Raw genomic sequence first — 18,148 nt, 5'->3', positions numbered from 1 at the left:
GGATTTTGACCGCTTCTAGATACGGAGTGTCCCGGAGATTCAATATGAATATGTTGCGAAACCTCTGAGTTAACGGAGCTGGGACTTGTTTTCCAGCTATTTCACAGATGAGCTATGCACTTCTCCCTACCTGATTAAATGGGTTCAGATCAACAACGTATGCGAAAGTGACCTGGACAAGTCGTTCAATTATTCCAACCCATCTCCAGTGACGGCGATGTATATTTATCACGCTCCACTTTATGTTCGTGATATTTCATGTCACTTCACAAGGACATGGGTTAATTGCGCGCGTCAGTACAGAAAAGGTTCAATGCCCTCTGATTGTACCACGCTCGCTGTACATAATGTACATCATTAATTAAATTGTTGTCGCGACCAATGACTGACTGCCGTAGTCTATCAGGGGAAATTGGTTAGAGAAAACCAAACGGTGCTGTAGAAAATAGAGATTATGCCCCTCTTACTGCAAAGGGCGATTGCTGGGTGGCCGTACATCAACCCAAAATGTTCGGCTTTTGATTTCGTAACTGAAATAAATTGGAAGATGTAAAGGTATAATCTAAAAGAAAAGGAAATAGACAGATCGTACATAAATCGTTCTTTATCTTTCGGTAAGAGATCTATCTTTTTTTTGGCTCATCGGTTGGAAGGCGGTCTCAGCCTCTAGTGGAAAGAGGATATTACGAGAAGATCATGTCCGCGTTCTACACACATACATAGAGGTTATAGATATATGAGATGCTTAATATATATTGATCCTCAGTAATGAAAAAGAAGGCCCTTAGGGAGTTGATAAATAATGTCAGACGATCAATATCTGCGATAAAACTGCTGTGAAGAGTCCTATCATGTGGATTTTAGTTATACATTTTATCTTGTAATTGATGAAGGGATTTGGCATCAAAGTTGCTTTGTCAGCAATTCGATTTCGAATAAAGGAACTGCATAACGGCTGCTTCATTGAACACGGAATTAAACTGTTACGCACGACTAATAGAGGTTTTGGTGAGAACCTATCAGAGAGCATCCGCCTTTTTTCTTCGGGTCTGAATGATAGTCATGTGACCTGGGAGTCAAAGGTCACACAGGTCACGTGACTGCTTCATTTTGTCAGGGATTATTGTCTTCCTATTCTATACCCAATATTTGTAAAAAAAATCTCTACAGATTCAGATTTCCTTTATGTTTGTCAAAATACCAGCGTCATTACAACGTATGCAAATGTGGTAGCTAGGTCAATGCACTCAGTCATTGAATTTATGATCTTTACACGTTTCATAGCAACCAAGGTTCGCGGGCATTAGTGTATATCATTATCGAAGAGACGAAAACCTCCATCAGCAATATTGTTCACGCCAGGCCATGGCAACTGCGATCGCCTGAAGCACAAAGATTCTTTTTTTTTTTTAGAATACGAAGTTATAATTTAGAGAGTACGAGTAGTTGCAAGCGCTCCTCTTCATTCTTGCTAACCTCATAATTGTTCTTCTTCGGCTGTTTTGGTCTCAGGAAGAGTACGGGGCGGGGGTTAAGTCTTACTGAATACTGAATACATTGAGTAAAGCACTGAGTTCTAAGGTCATCCCTACCCACAAGTTACCTCGTCGAATTTGAATTTGCTTCAGCGACGAAGTGACACTTTCAAGGGCCCGTAAGCCTTTGATTACAGATCCTAAATCATTTCAAAAGCAGTTGCATGAAATAAACATGCGTTTTCTTCAACAGTTCCTGCCGTGCTCATAAGATTTACGGTATGTATTGAGTGGAGCCTTGACTTCTAAGCCAGCATCCCACCCTAATCGGCAAATTTGAGTTTGCTGCAGCAGCCTTTGAAAGGCCGTAAGTCTTTCATTACAGATCCTGAACCGATCGCCCTGCATGACCTTTTGCCGCGGGAGTCAATCCATCGAACTGAGGAATTAGCACCGATTCAGGAGCATATCATCATTTCCTTTTGGTTTCAAGGTTAGACTACTCAATCGCATCAGCGATTACTCCAGGGTTTCCTCTGAACCGTTTTTCATGTGCAAAACAGTCAAATGTGTGATCGTAGCCCACAATGTCTATCCACAGGTTTGCCCATATAGCTCAGTGAACTAGTTGCAGCTTAAATGAGGCAATAGACGAGGTTTAACTATCTGCTCGTACAGTTCAATTCTTCAAGGAAGGCTGAGGCACTTTCTTAACGACAATCAGTATGATAATTGATGGAGTATCATGTTATCATTTATCACTAGGCAATTCGAGATGAAACACAAGACTAAATGGTCAGGGCAATAATATTCTTTTTTAATGACTGTTGCCAGTGGGGAAAATCGGTATGATTCATATGAATGTCAGTGTTTGGGCTATCCACAGCTTTCAAATCTAGACAGCAAACGATTTCAGGAATAGTATAGCAAAGTTCTTTTATTCACAAACAAGTATTTACATGAGCCAACGTTTCGATGACTGTCTGTTATCTTCATCAGGGCAATACTGACTGGTTCACTGTGCACTGAAGCTAGGTGAGCTTCAGTGTACAGTGAACCAGTCAGTATTGCCCTGATGAAGATGACAGACAGTCATCGAAACGTTAACGTTGGCTCATGTAAATACTTGGTTGTGAATAAGAGAACTTTGCTATTCAGTCATTCACCAACCTGATGAGATTATTCACGGGTTTGAGTAATAGTGTTATTGAGCTGGCTTTTGGGTTTAAGTCGACCGTTATATTCTTCTTCTCCCTAGAGTGAGCGGGGGAGTTCGACGTGAGGCCTGAGTTGTTCGAGCATGTTGCTTGGATCAATACGACACGGCGCAGTTTTCCATCCAAATTGGCTCCCGCGGCGTTGAAAGCCAAGCAGGCTAATTCTCTAATGTTTCAACGGTCATTGGGTTCTTGATTGCAGCGTATGGCCACCATGCAGTGGTAGTCGCTTGGCACCAAACTGTGTTAAACGCTTGGGGTTTTGACTTGGGACTGATGTAATTTGAATAATGTAGAGAAAATAACTCTCTAATGCTAATAATTTGGTACCATTTTGAATCTGTTAATTGCTATTGAGCCCATCTCTTGTAAGGTACGCTAGAGCCTGGTCAGGTGATTTTTCGCACGATAGCATTAAGACAGCAACTCTGGGCATTCGTGGATGAGTCGTACACCATTTAGCTGTCTTGCGGTTGATCCTTGTCAACAGTCGTTCCACAGATCCTATGACAAAACAAATCGCACGACGAATTTTGTCACCGCTTAACACGTCGTAAAATGGTCGTGGCAATTTTCGAATGAGGATCATCTTTAAAAACACCCAACTCAATACTAGAATCGCGCATCATGTAGAATGATTGTCCCCACATGAACCTGACCTTTTCCTAACAACGCCGTACGGAAGATTAGAATGGCATCGTGGTAAAGACGCTTGATGCTGATCGTTCTCCAGAGAGAAGGCTTGTGAATGATGGTGTCATTAAGTAGGCATGCATCTCACTTACATGGCGTCGTGGGGAAACTTACATTAACATGACGACGCCATTATCTGTCACGTCTGCATGAGCCTCATCTGTATGTCTGCGAGAACTGGGGATGCTCCGTCTTCTGGTTGTGGGTGGCCTTGACGTTCTTTCCCGTAGCGAAGTAGAAAGTTGATGAAAAGTGTTTCAAACAATTGCAAATGCTTCGTATCAGTAATTCCTATTTTAATGTTTTTTGATTGCATTTCATATTACATACATACACATTTCACAATAAAACACATACATACACAGAGAAACATAATCCACGGATCCAATGGGAAAGAAAATACAGCAGAGTGAAGTGTAGAAATTACAAGAAGGTATGTACATGATATTTAGGGCAGGAGTAGGTAGCAAAACAAGAAGTAACGTTAAAACAAATCTCAATTAATAACAACGGAATAAATTTCCCATTTTGATGTTTGCTGGTCGGTAAATACACGACACAACGAAGTAGCATCTCCTCTATGTATATGTGACCACTGCAACATGACCCCACATATGTTGAATAAATGTTCTTGTTCCTGTTTTTTAATGAACCGGGATGAGGAGGGATACCAACTTTGTCACATTTGGGACTGCTTTCTTCTCTCTGCAACGCCACCTGGCGGCGAGAAGCAGCTCTAGTAATTAAAGCCCTGATGAAGGTAGCAAAGAGACTACCAAAAAACGCCTCACGAAAAAGGGCATGCAGACCTATTCTCCAAGCAGAGGTTTCAATCGGGGGACCAGGAGTGGCCGGGATTTTTAACGCTTCCCTCCCTCCACCTCTGCGATAGAACGCACCAGCGCTGGAGGGTAGCGTTAAACATTTCGGTCACTCCTAGCCCCCCGATCGCAACCTCTGCTTTGAGAATAATGCTGACCCTCTCTAAACTGTGGTTGTTCTTTGTTAAAAATAACTACAATATCCCTCGATCTGTTTTTGATTTCAGGATAGAGAATGTGACCATGCTGTTCTCCGACATTGTGGGCTTCACGGCGATATGCTCGTCCTGCACGCCCATGCAGGTTATCAACATGCTGAACGACTTGTACACCAGGTTCGACATCCACTGCGGGGCGCTGGATGTGTATAAGGTAAGGCCCTATTCCTACAGGACAACGACTGTTGGGGAGCGACCAACTAAAAATCATGGTCATTAAAATCATCGAAAGACCATCAACAGATCATTGGGAGACCATTGAAATATCTCGGGAAGATATTGGAGTTCATTGAAAGACTAGTGTAATCATCGAAAAATGTCGTTGTTACAATAGCGGATCCCCTAACTTCTGTATACCCATAACTTCGGACAGATTTTTGAGCCACGTTTTTTTTACATAAATTGTATCTTTTGCATAGCAGTTTGTAAGCTCTTGTGCGTTCCCTATATATGTGCCTTCCATCGTGATCCATTAAGTGGCGTATGAGTATGACAGTTGAAAAGTTTTAGTCCAAGTGCTCACGTCAGCCTGATTCACTACATCATGGTACACATGTACCAACTATCGATGCTCTAATAAGCATTAGCGCCTTTAGCACACAGCAATCTTTCACAACCGTGGATATTCGTTTGTCTTTTGTCACAAATGCATTAACACTCCACGAAGTGTCACACTGTATTGGCAAGGGTGTCAATCGTTACCCTTGAGTGAAGAATAACAATTTCATTATTCACTTTAGGTCTATGCCTCTGCATGTCAATGTAGACTCATCTCTTTCCATAACAGACTCTCTTTTCATGTTACATTTTCTATGTCATATAACGTTCAACCTGAAAACGTAATAATTATTCTAACTGTAATGTTCAACACTAAGAAATTAGAATTGTCAATTATCGACTGTACAGCAAGATGTTTTCCAAGAATTTCATCCATCCGTGTATGGAGACGGAGGACGCCATAAACTACCTATCAACTCTGGCCCATTGCTCGCTAAGTCACGTGTCCTTAATCTGTAGACAGTGACGTCGTAGATGTGGTGGATCCATTCACTCTCTGAAAACGACTGCTGCTGCGCTGTCGGAAAATTCGGTTAATCCAATCTGTTTATGATGGAACTTAATTACCGTTGACCGAAACGCTTAACTTTGAAACGTTCCCCACAGGTGGAGACGATTGGAGACGCCTACTGTGTCGCGTGTGGGTTGCACAAGACCTCTCTTACGCACGCGCAGAGGAACGCGTTCATGGCCATCAAGATGATGGAGTCTGCGGAACAGGTGTGCTCTCCTGACGGCACACCTATCAGGGTGAGCACCACACAAACGCGCACACATAAACACACACACACACACACACACACACACACACACACACACACACACACACACAGAAACACACACACACAGAAACACACACACACACACAGACAGACACACACACACACACACACAGTACACGACTTGTTGCCAGAGCCAGTGTAACAAGATCTAGATCTTGTGTTCTCGCGAGAATAATAAGAATAATCTCGTGCAGGTGCACACTTGAAAACGCGTACCCCCATCTCGGAATCAGCCGTGTATAATATCTTATGATGTCTTATGTTTTGATATCACACCTCATCAACATATTTGATACGCACCTTATTCCAACCTCTCCCAGATTATGTATTTGCAAATTTACTTCCTTGACCCTTCTCTTGTTGAAACTTACCATGCGTAGCTATAAAGCCGATATAACCGCATTTCGGCGTAACACACCAGCTTACTATGATGAAGGCTATTACGTATATATAGGATGTCCTTGAAATATAATCTGTGCTTTAGCTTCATGGCCTCAACGAGTAATCACAGCAACAGCTGCTGAAGTTTGAAATGAAGAAGACGTATACGTAGTACCGAATTATCTTCCACTTCTTTCTTTCGTCCTTTCTATTTTAAGAGAAAACAACGATTCCTTTGAAGCCATTATGTAAGTGAACGATAGAAATTTTGTTGATGCATTACTGTGGTATCATTCATAATCCTAGTCCATTTCTACTTTAGCTACTGCCCCTATTTGAAAGGGACTGGGGCGATAACAGGGATTGATACTAGGCTACACTATTACATCGTCGTTCTAAACTATCACCAGACATCAATTCAACTCTGTATAATTCGCCACAGATACAGCGAAAACAGCCACATGACGCCTGGGGAACCATGTATTCACATTAGACTCTGTAACGAAGAAAATTACAAAGTAATTGGGATCAATAAACCCTAGGGCAAAGTAAAAATGGGTGTAACGACCTAGAGACGACGTGGACAGCTGTAAAATTGAGTAGCAGGCAACTCGGGATTGCTGTTATTGTGACCCTGGGACATCATTGACTTGCTCGAAATAGCAATGATATGACCGTTACATGAAATATGTATTTGTATGGATTTTGGCAGCTGGGGAGACTATCGTTGCAACAGTAAGCAAATTTCGGGACGTCCAGAATACAGAAACGCTGTTCGTATGAAATATAGCTAGGTCCCTATCTAAGAAATATATTCTGCATCCTCCTTTGCGTCAATGGAATATTTGAATTATCTGGAAATATGGAAGGAAATGCACAATATATTTGCTTGCCGTTGTCAAAAAAACAAAAAAATTACAATGTTTAAAAACAATTCATTTGCGGCAAGGTCAAACACACAAAATGCATGTCCCTGCTTACATATCATATACCTGTTTGTTTTCACATTTCTTTAACTTATGAAAAACATGATTTGTCGAAGCTAGATGTTATATAAGTCTTGTTTATAGCTATTAGATATTGTGCAGATTTTATACACTATATCCATACACAAAGTAAAGCACTTGCCAATAACCTTTCAATCAGAACTCTGATCTGATGCTTCTCAAGTGGAAATAACTCAAAACCTATGTCACGTGACATGAACGGAAGTTTGACGGGGTCAAATGTGCCCGGTAGTCTGTATCGGTCCCCGTCTCGGTGGAGGGATGGTCGATGAGCCTTATAATGAAGATGGCTCCTAAAAGGATATAGAATCTTTACAATGCATGTCAGTTACTGTAACAGGAAAATTTTCATTCGAATTATCAAATATTGAACCCTGCCACTCTGTACCATACAATGCTCGATTGTGATGAATAATATAATTCATTATTATCATATGTCTTTGTCGTCAACAGATGAGAATAGGCTTGCATACGGGGACAGTTCTAGCTGGGACCGTCGGCCAGAAGATGCCGCGATACTGCCTGTTTGGAAACAACGTCGCCCTGGCGAACAAGTTCGAATCCACCAGCTTTCCCTTAAAAATTAACGTCAGCCCTACTACCTACAGGTTCGTTTTAAGCGTCGATTGTTTATTTCTAGTTATAAAAGATGCAATCAATGTTACGCCAAATGACAGTTACTCAAGCAACTGGATAACATTTTGAACTTTTATCCTGTTGCTTGAGTAACGGTCATTTGGCGTATCTTATTACCTGGATGCCCAACCTTTATCAACGTATGATAAATGTTGTATAGAAAGCCTAAGGCAAACATTGCCAAGAGATGCCGAGTTCCGGCCGTTGAAATATCTCTTGTTAACATCGTGCCATCAATTCACTGTTCGCTTAAAAAGTCTTTATACTATATGATGTACCTGATAACGTTCCCCAGAATAAAGAACGCTACCAGCACGTTTAGATAGAACAAAGAGATTATAGCCAGTGCCCGCCAGTTGAACATGACCCTTCGTATGTAACGCGTTGTTGAATGAAAAAGCAGTAGATTTTCAACAAACACAGCTAGTACAGGAATAAATGGGACAATATCATACAAAACTAAATAATTGACTCAATTTACTTACCCAGAAATCGTCCACAAAAACAGCATCTATTCTAGATTTTTGTTGCCTCCTTTATCCTTTCAATGTAAATGTATTCTCTAGCTCTTAAGGTCCCTTCTTGGTTGGTGGCTACTTTTTCACTACGATTATGCAAATCACGGCTCTGATCGATTGGTCATAGTCACGTGTTCATCATGTGGTCGTCATGTGATCATCACGTGATCCCGGGAAGTCAGCAGTTATCATGACACAATTCTTCTTCGTTTCTCCTCCAGTTACCTTATCAAGTCAAAGGGTTTCCACTTCACTCCTCGGTCCCGTGAGGAGCTGCCGGAAGGGTTTCCTTCAGACGTTCCCGGAATCTGCCACTTCCTGGAGAAGTATGACGTACAACCTGCCGATGACGTCGAGGAGGACCTGCAAGAACCCAACCTGTACATGCGCAGTGAGACGACCCGGCGAACCGACGTCACCATCCAAGTGGGGGCCGAATCTCCCTCATTGTTGTCCAAGTGAAGTACACTTGGCTTTGGAAATAAACTTTCTGAGACGATATCAAAAATCTTTTAGTAGTTTGGTCAGGTAACAGCACACTAGGTGTGCCATATTGTGAAATGCACTAGCTGCCAATGTACAAAACATTGTCTGTGTGTATAAAGGTAAATAAAGTCACATGGTGTTCTAGGGTTTTAGAGAGCGAGGCATGTAACTTCATGCTGTATGCATGTTTTATATGTATAGGAGATATCGTTTATTTACTGCAAGTCGGATTGTAATATAAGACAGTGTAACATAAGACACTATTATAAAGATATACACCTTTGCGGTAATGTAGCACAGGTTTGGTTGAGGACCATAGCAGACAGAATGTATAAAAAGGAGTACGATGTATAGTTCACGTTGCCTTGCGTTTGAAGTTCCGTCCTATAGGCCTAGAAAAGTTGCTTTCGAGGCCATTTTTTTGCCAGCTCATAGTACACCATGTTTTGCTGTATTCTGAATTCTCCTAACGGCACCGACATTGTCTGTTGTACCGCGATGTGAAGTATGTTCAGCGCTTTCTTCTACCGAAAACCAGCCATATCCTATTCCCTTTATACGACCCACAGGATTAACTAAGCTTAATCCTTCAGGCAACGAATCCCGCTCGAACGCTCTGGGCGCATTGATATTCCGTTCGCGAAGGTAAAATGAACTGCCATCTAGACGCCAACCAAATGGGTTTTATGTTACAGACCTATTACTTAATCAGCTACTAGATCTCTGGAGTACAGTGTAGAGACTACATTGATTAATCCTATGTGGCCTATAAATGGACCATACATGTATCATGGATGTGATAGAATGCTCGTAAACATGTCAACGTTGATTAGCATTGGTCCATTAGTATATGTAATAAAAAGGCTCCCGACTTTTATATTCTTTTTTTATTTCATGACCAAGTACATCAACTGGAGCCTAGTCGCTAACGACTATATAACTAGTTCGTATTGGACTGTAACACCATTTTGACAGTTGGTGTAATCTAAACCGTATATAAACATCGATGACAAATGATGTGCCGCAAACGTTTGAGTTTGAAACGAAAGCTGTTCATTTCTTTTGATCTTGTTTTTATGCACGTGAGCATATCTGGCACTGATGCTGTGCGGCATCCATGCTAAAGGTATACCGGTTATTTTAAGATGTCCATCTTTCATGTTTTTACAAGTATTGAATCAGTCGCTTGAGTGGCTGCCACAATTTTATGACGTGGCCTCTTGTGCATTTTATAACCTTCTCTGCAACGCGTTTTTAGCACAACATAATCACTCACATCTCTCTCCATGTAGCGAATATACACCAATGACCTTGCTTCAGTTAGATAGTGACCTCTACGACCCTGCTCTCTTCCGTTGTACGGACTGATTTGCTGGTTGTCGGAGCCATGTGCTCATGGCGCGAACCATGTTGTAACAAGGCGTGCTAATCATGGTGCAACGTTGCTCTGCATAACGTTAACGCACGACTTTCAAACATAATTTTGGTCCCCAAGAATCTATAGAGAGCGTGCTTCCAATGTTCGATCCCTTTCTCAACAAGAAATGTGATCTATGATTACAAAAATCATGTATACAATTAGTTGTGATGAAACGTTGGTCGTGAAGGGATATCATCAAAATTGTCCAAAATCGTATCAAGTTATATTCTGATAAAATCATGATTCTTTAAAACGGTAACAACAGCGAAGGGACATATTTGCCAACGCATTCTTCCCCTGCAAACAAGTTGATGCAAGAAGTTGACAATACCTCTCTTCCTTATTGGACCAGATTTTTGTTCAATCTCCAAACGGTGGTCATCGCCACAGTTTTTGCAGATAAACTTGTTCATGATATGAACACCCCTCCCCGCGACTCACAGAAACAGACGAACATCCGGGTTCCCACTTACTTGCATCATGGGATACCTCCCTGTTGTGTGCCTGTTCAGGTATTGGAGAATATAGAGAAAAAGTAACATTAAGTGACTGTTTAGTCATATAATCAGTATCTTAATACTCAGCACCTTTCTATCATTTATAACAATTGAAATATCTCTGACTAAAGTCTGTCAATGGTCTAAACTTAAAAAGAAGAAGAAAAATAGACAAAAACTTATTGTTGTGAAATCAATACAACGTTCCAGCAAGTAACAGCTGCAAAGATAATCTATACAATTCTTGGTACAGCTCATAGTACGCAACATCGACGTTCATGAATTTTTATTGTAATTATGAGTTTTTGATAGACACCAGAAGCTCTTCTGCAGATGCATATATGGTTGATTCGTTTGTTTTCATATTCGTAGACTACTAGAAAAAGTATATCATGACATGGTATTATAGAAGTATCACGTATAAACTGTCTTCTATCACGGAAAATGGTAGAAGAGTCTCTACTTGTAGATTCATTGTTTCATACGTCCCTGTGTGTTTTCCTAGGGTTGTGCATAACCTAATTTCGTATTATGCACGACGTAGTCATAGATACAAGACGATCCGGTTCATCTTCTGATGACGATAGAAAAGTCTAAGTGAATCGTTTAGCCGATACATTGTAACACTCGGAACTAGTGGACAATGTGCAATATATCACTAGGCAACAGTTCTACACTTTCCGGCGTATTTTGTTATTATGTTACGTTGTAATATCTAAATCAAGTCAACATTGTGACTTCTTCATTGATATCTTCGCTAAACACAATAAAGGAATCCAGCATTAGATGTTTTCTGCACGTGAACAAATCTACAACAACTAAAGAAAATATTGTATTGAAATAGAGTCTATATAGGTGTAGAGATTTTTTAGAGATATATAGAAATATAAGAACACTTTTGTCCGTTAATCTTTTTTAATATGCATCTCGCTTGTAGGTGCTTCAAAGAAGGCCTTGAGAACATCTGTGTCGAAGTTTCAAAGTGTGTTATAATCAATAAAGTCAAATCTATGTATTTCGTATATATTTGACTTTTCTATGCTGTATTCTGTGCCATGTTTAATAGTTTGGTATCACAGGTTCACTAATGTATTCATGTAAAGCACTGGTTGATTGCTACAAAATTTGAATACGATCAGATGGTTTCGGCATGTGTAGATGATGAGAGGGGGGCGTATGTGGAAGCGTGATTGGCAATGTAAGAATGACTCGAATATTTTCTATACAACATTGACAACTCCCCATTGGTGGTTCTTATTGGAATTTTTCTCACGAAATGTACAGTTTCAGCCGACAGCCATGCTTTGTAGTGTTCAGTACCAGACATTTCTCATCAGCTGTTGCGTAGGCTGGTTATGCCGTGGTCGGTAATTCGTCGTAATCCCACTTTGACTAACATTAGCTTCACGCCTACGGAATGCAGATGCAGCCCTTCTGATAACACACGGGCTACAGATACTTTACATTCTACACAATTTCCAAAGTTCCTCCCAGCTTTCGTTATCTTGGTTACCACTCCATCCCCTTATTATGCAGATGGATCGAATATCAAGCCTTACGGACAAGTTACTAGCTGTTTCGGTGCTGCTGTAATGCCATTTTACCTTGATATACTGCAGTTTATTTAATGGCGTCCGTTTGAGTTTCCTTTTCAATCGCCACTCAAGGTCTTACGGTGATGCATTGCGTTTTGATTTGAAGGACACATCGGTCAGTAGTGAAATGACCACGGTGAAAAGACCCATATTCACTTGGCAGTTCTCTTGAGAAGGGTGCAGATAACTTGTCGAATACTTAACGAGTCTACTATTTTGTGTGTTGAAAGAAAGAAAGATATAACCTTCATTCAACTCATAAAGAGTAGGCTCGTGAAGTTTTCGACCAGTTTTCTGGTCCGAGTCTGGATAACGGAGGACCCGATTGCCCAGAACACGTGACATTCCGGGTCATTAGGGGTCAAAGGTGGTCGGAAGTCGGTTTCGGCCCCCGTTGCGGTTCAAGTTCTGTAACCATAACGGACGTTCCGGACAGTAAAAGGGTACAAGGCAAGCAACTCCATATACTAGTCACACATCAGAAAATGTACGTACAAGCTAGCAATCCATCGGCTGAACGTAAATATAGCTTCAAATTTGTTGCGGGTTCAAAATGTCTGAATCTGACTGACGAGTACCCAGCGGTCAAAAACATTACATTTCTAGTTTCTAGCTTATCGTTTGCGGCACAATCATATCACCGAGAAACATGGAAGATGACAAATGTGTCAAAAACCCATTTCCAGTCCTCTCCCATTCGTAATTATACTTATGCCTTCCACAATGATCCACCTATTGCGGCGGTGCGATTCGTATCTTGGCAACACAGCCCCGAAATTGTTGCCCGGGAGCAAAAGGTGTCGAAATGATGAAATCACCGGCACCATGGTGTGTGGATTATTATATTCATAAGTCCCCCTTAGCACCACCGGAACCATATATTTCTTTTCCGTACAGCATTAGAAGATGACAATTATTCTGATTCAGTAGAAAGTGAATCCTGTGCCTCTTGAGAAATTCTACCTAACGCTATTTATTGATTTACCTCTTACGTTTTTGACAGTGTCCTGACCCATGTTTGGACGTCTATTCCGTTGAAAGAGAGTGAATGGAATACACCCTTTTCTTGAATAGATTGATTTGTTGAATGTATTCGTAAAACTATACTATACTGAAATCTGTAGTTACTTATCTAGCACTGTTTATTTCAAACATTAAACTCGCGCATTTCAAAGGTAATCGAGTTACGAAAGGTTTATTCTCATCCTCTTTTATTAGACCACACGCCGGTTGCAAATAGCGGCAAAATTAACCCTCCGGGGATGTATGATATATAATGTTAAATCTAATGGTTCTACATCACTGACGCAAATGAAAGTAAACTTAATCAAAAAGTTGAACACAGCACTTATTCTTGTATGGCAGGTAAGTAGTTGGGCAGCCATGGCTGTATGTCTTTTCCGGCCAAAGTAACAAACAATCTAAAAATTTATCTATTTGTTTTACTCTTCACTGTTCAAGACAGCGTCTTACATTTCCGTATGTATGTATGTATGTATGTATGTATGTATGTATGTATGTAACGTTATGTATGTATGTATGTATGTATGTATGGAATGTATGAACCAGGAGCCAGAACATATTTCCAGTAAGTCTACTTTCTGTGATAAGCATACTCAGTGGCATGGAATGGCAGAGTAACTAGGCTAGCGGACAAGACATCGAGTTCGATTCCTGGCTAGACGATGTGTCCTTGGGAAAGGCACTTTACACGACTTTTCTCACTCCACCCAGGTGTAAAAATGGCTATATGACGTCGGTTGGGGAGGTAAAAGACGGTGGAAGGAGAGAGATGAGCTGAAATAAATAAATAAATTCAAATACCTTGTCCTAAACACAGATAACAACCCACTGCCCATACGGCCTCAGAAAAGCTATTTGACTATCTTTACCTTAAAGTATATTCGACACATCACATATTCTGTGTGAGTTCCGCATCAAAGGTAAACAGCAGCTCGAGAAGTATCCTCGAGGCAGAACAAGAAAGAAAGAAAAAACTAGCATCTCTTTTGTTGATGACACCAATAAACTGGTTGTCTAATATAACATATTGGCCCTGTGAAGCAAGGATTTAATATATAGACTCGCGTGCCTTGTTGAAAGTAGTGCCCACTCACTCGAGAAAACCACCCTTGTTGTAACCTCCAAACATCCCGAGACCCAACGCACCGACCTCATAGATCAATCGTTTTTTATGGCTCGCTTGATGTTTAGAATCAAACCATCGCATCTCTGTGAGTAGAGGATGAAAGTTTCAGCTCCAGCGCACGAGCTTACTGAAGATAAGAACTGTACGGCTGTCTGTCCCACGATGGTGGTAGTCACTCGAGCGGAGTGATCTCTTGTCTAGTGCGAGTACATCAAGTGATCAGGTCAACAAAATCACGCGACTGTTTCGGGATCTGATTTCTTCCACTCTTTGGGAACCTTTCATCCCTGACCTAAAGTCCTGATATCTAGGAACATGATATCTAGGAACATATACTGTAACTGCATTTAAGTTCGCGTGGTTTTTATTTTGCGCTTAAACTAAAATGGAGTGTTTTCGGTGGTTTTAAGTTCGCGGCAGCGCTATAGTTACATACTGCTACAGTATTGCACAAAAATGTTCGCGAAGGTTTTAAGTTCGCGGTGAAACGGTCACCACGAAAACCGTGAACATAGCACCACCGCGAACATTTCTTCATTTACAGTAATTTTACGATTGAAGCTCTGAACCTTGCAGATTGCTGATGCCCTCGCTGTCTACTGTGTGCATCTTATATGTATATCTGAAAAAAAACATTTGAAATTCAGAAAACTCTGGCAGCAGATAGTGTGTACCTTTCTTTGGAATCTTGCGATTCCTTGCAGTGCCTTACTGGTTAGCCAAATGGGCCTCGTTGAATACCATATTCAATGTCAAAGTCAACGTAACTCCTGACGTCAGCTGTTATATTTTGTGTGACCGTACCGTGTGATCTTGCTGTAAATTTCTTCCTAAAGGATATAACGTTATTAATAGTGCTTGTTCGTGTCCGTGTAGTCTAGTGATGTACGCACTCTGTCACTTGCTACACCTGGTTCAAATTCAGTGGAGCCGGATAGCCAGTGGCCGGGTTTCGGCGCCCGGTTCTGGACACGGTTGTCGCTACTAGTTGTCGCATCGTCCTTTTAAAAGGCGGGGGGGGGGGGGAGCCGGCGGCCCCGTGTAGGAGGGAGCTCTAGGCTCAAGCCTAAAACGTCAAACGTTGATCTGCTCGTAAACGAATCCCACATACTTATCTAGAAGAGTAGGGGTGACCCTGTGTGCTTGGCCCAAAACACGGGCCGTAGCGAAGCCGTATTGCACAACCACCACTAGCTACTTGAAAAAGCGTTGATTATACTTCACTTTAGTAGTTCAGGATGATTTACATTACCTACTTGAAGTGGCTACTGACAGGATAATCCTGTCAGCAGTAGAAAAAATTGCACTGCTAACAGGACGATCCTGTGAGCAGTGGGGAAATCTGCAGATCCTGTCAGCAGTGCAATTTTTTCTACTGCTAACAGGATCGTCATGTCTGCAGTGCAAATTGTTCTACTGCTGACAGGACGATACTGCCAATAGCCTTAGTCTTACTTACTTTTCGCAAATGTCGTGAAACCTGTGTAGTACATGATTTCACGACAGTTGACAAATATACGGCCTTTGTGCATGGTCCGCGTGAAATATGTTCTGGGATCCATTTAAGAGCCACCTTTTAAGTCTAAAGTGCAAAGTTGACACGCGATTTAGCCGCAGTTACTTTGTCTTTGAAACACTAATCCCGGGCGGATTTCCGCCTAATCCCCACTCACAAGTTTAAGTGCGTACTTTGCGCGCATCGATACTTACCGTCTACGTACCAGTCAATCAGAAAAAAATCGCGGGTAAAGGACCTCTCTCACATGGAAGTACAAAGAATAGTGCCTACTAAAACTAAATTCGATGTGTTCTGTTCCTGTTTCAATTCTCTTCTTCTTTTTTTGATAATCTTTATTCAAACATACATCAGTACATAGTACAACAACACATTTACAATTTCACAGTTATATACATACATACATAGTCATAGTCATAGTCATAGTCATAGTCATAGTCATACTCATACACAAGTATTGTTGGAGCATTCACAGAGCTTAGTCTCCAGTATTCTCACAGTTACATACACAGTTACATATCGCTACAGGGGCCATTCCCACTGGCTTTTTATGGCTAGGATGTGCTCCCTAGAACTTTTTTCACAAGGGTGTTCTATCCATTGATTTTTTTGTGCTAGGGTTTCTTCCCTTGGACGCACAACGAAAATCTTAAGTGTCTGTGCTAACTCAATGTGTTCCGTTTCTGTGAAGAATGATACTTAGAGATGCCATTTAAAAGGAAACATCGTCAAACAAGGTGATATCAGTTCACACACATGTACACATAAACACATTCATCAAACGCATCATACATGTTGGGAAGGGAAAGCGTTTCAGTCCAGAATTTGTTCGGAATTGATTATCAACACATTGGAAAATAGGGTCGTCCCCATAGCGACTTCAGAATACTTTTGAATCCAGATGGTCACGTGTTTTGAGCAATCGGGTCCTCCTGACCAGTTGTCATAGGATGGTTCGAAAATCTTATTTCTTTACCCGTCACTGACGTCACACTTTTGTAATGTGAAGTATCCTGAGCAATCGTGTCATAACTTATCCCGAGGAAGACTGGGGACTGGTCAAAAATTGGCGAGTCTTATTTTTTGATTTACCAAAACTAAGCAAAACTAAGCAACCACCTGTGACCGTTGCTGACGTCAGTCACACTTCCGGAAGGTTACCTGTTGGGGGCAATCGGGTCCTCAGTACCAGTGAAGAAGAGTAAACAAAATGGGGGAAGATTAGGTGAGTACAATCTCTTCATGTTGAACTCTTTCACAGCATCCAATCCTATGGAAAGGAGCTATGCTTCCAAGTTGTAACCTGTACATCGAGGGTTCTTTTCTAAACGTTATTCTTCGTGTTCCATACATACATGTCGTCGTTATTTATGTGTTGTCTGTATCTATCTTTATACAGTATAAAATTCTGGGTGCCCAAAATTGACTATGCTACCGTAGACACCCCAAGTTAGTGCGTTCAAAGGTGCATCCTACGGAAAGGAATGAATGAAAGTGTGAAAAGCAGTTCCTACAATATTTTCTCGCTGCAAATGGTAGGAAGAAAAATTCGTCTCAAAATCTATGACAATCAAAATCAGGATCTCTGTCTTTTACCGATGGAAATCCCGATCGGGGTCTGTAAATTCTAATGATATTCGCTTGAAAGACTGTCAGAACTTCTCAACTTCGATCCTTGCCACTGAAGATTTTTAAAAACTTGAAAGTCAAGATTTATAAATGGGGGAGCACACTAGCACATTCCTAGTATCCTGATCTGGCCTCTATATACATGTACTGGTAGAATGGGCGATTCCGAAGATCACAATCTCTACCCTGAGTGACACTTATATATTCATGAGCCTGAAGATAGTCTGGAATCCTCTGGATGAAACATGAGAGCCCTAGGCCTTCATAACCAAAAGGAGACCCATGTCGTTTCAGAATATTCCGCCGGTACCTTAGCAATGACACTGGCTAACAAACGCTGTCGAAACAACTTCACAGTCCCCGTCGACAAATCATGTTGTTCATTGACTGCTCTATAAGTAATAAATGTCTAGAGCCTCACAAATGACGGCTACGATGGGAGGTCGTAACATCTCACGAAGTTGTAAAGAAAATGGCCGTTTTCCCGCCGAATGGAGACATACAACTGACGTTAATGGTAGCGCTGTGATACGTCAGGCTGACAGTGGCG

At 41.3% G+C, this 18,148-nt stretch overlaps 1 protein-coding gene across 1 annotated transcript in view; it reads left to right on the top strand.

Moving 5' to 3' along the window:
- The window catches only part of LOC136436456 (guanylate cyclase soluble subunit alpha-1-like), a 59,985-nt gene extending 48,254 nt beyond the window's left edge, over nt 1–11,731 (top strand). The window contains exons 7-10 of the mRNA XM_066430449.1: nt 4,434–4,578; nt 5,589–5,732; nt 7,606–7,760; nt 8,528–11,731. Coding sequence (XP_066286546.1) covers nt 4,434–4,578; nt 5,589–5,732; nt 7,606–7,760; nt 8,528–8,768 — 685 coding nt within the window. The 3' untranslated portion in view covers nt 8,769–11,731. The remainder of the gene's footprint in view (nt 1–4,433; nt 4,579–5,588; nt 5,733–7,605; nt 7,761–8,527) is intronic.
- Nucleotides 11,732–18,148: the final 6,417 nt, after the last annotated feature.

This window comes from Branchiostoma lanceolatum, chromosome 6 (genome assembly GCF_035083965.1).
Source record: "Branchiostoma lanceolatum isolate klBraLanc5 chromosome 6, klBraLanc5.hap2, whole genome shotgun sequence".
In the NCBI taxonomy this organism is placed as follows: Eukaryota; Metazoa; Chordata; class Leptocardii; order Amphioxiformes; family Branchiostomatidae; genus Branchiostoma; species Branchiostoma lanceolatum.
Note: the sequence above shows the minus strand (reverse complement) of the source record. Positions and strands in the feature narration are given on the sequence as shown.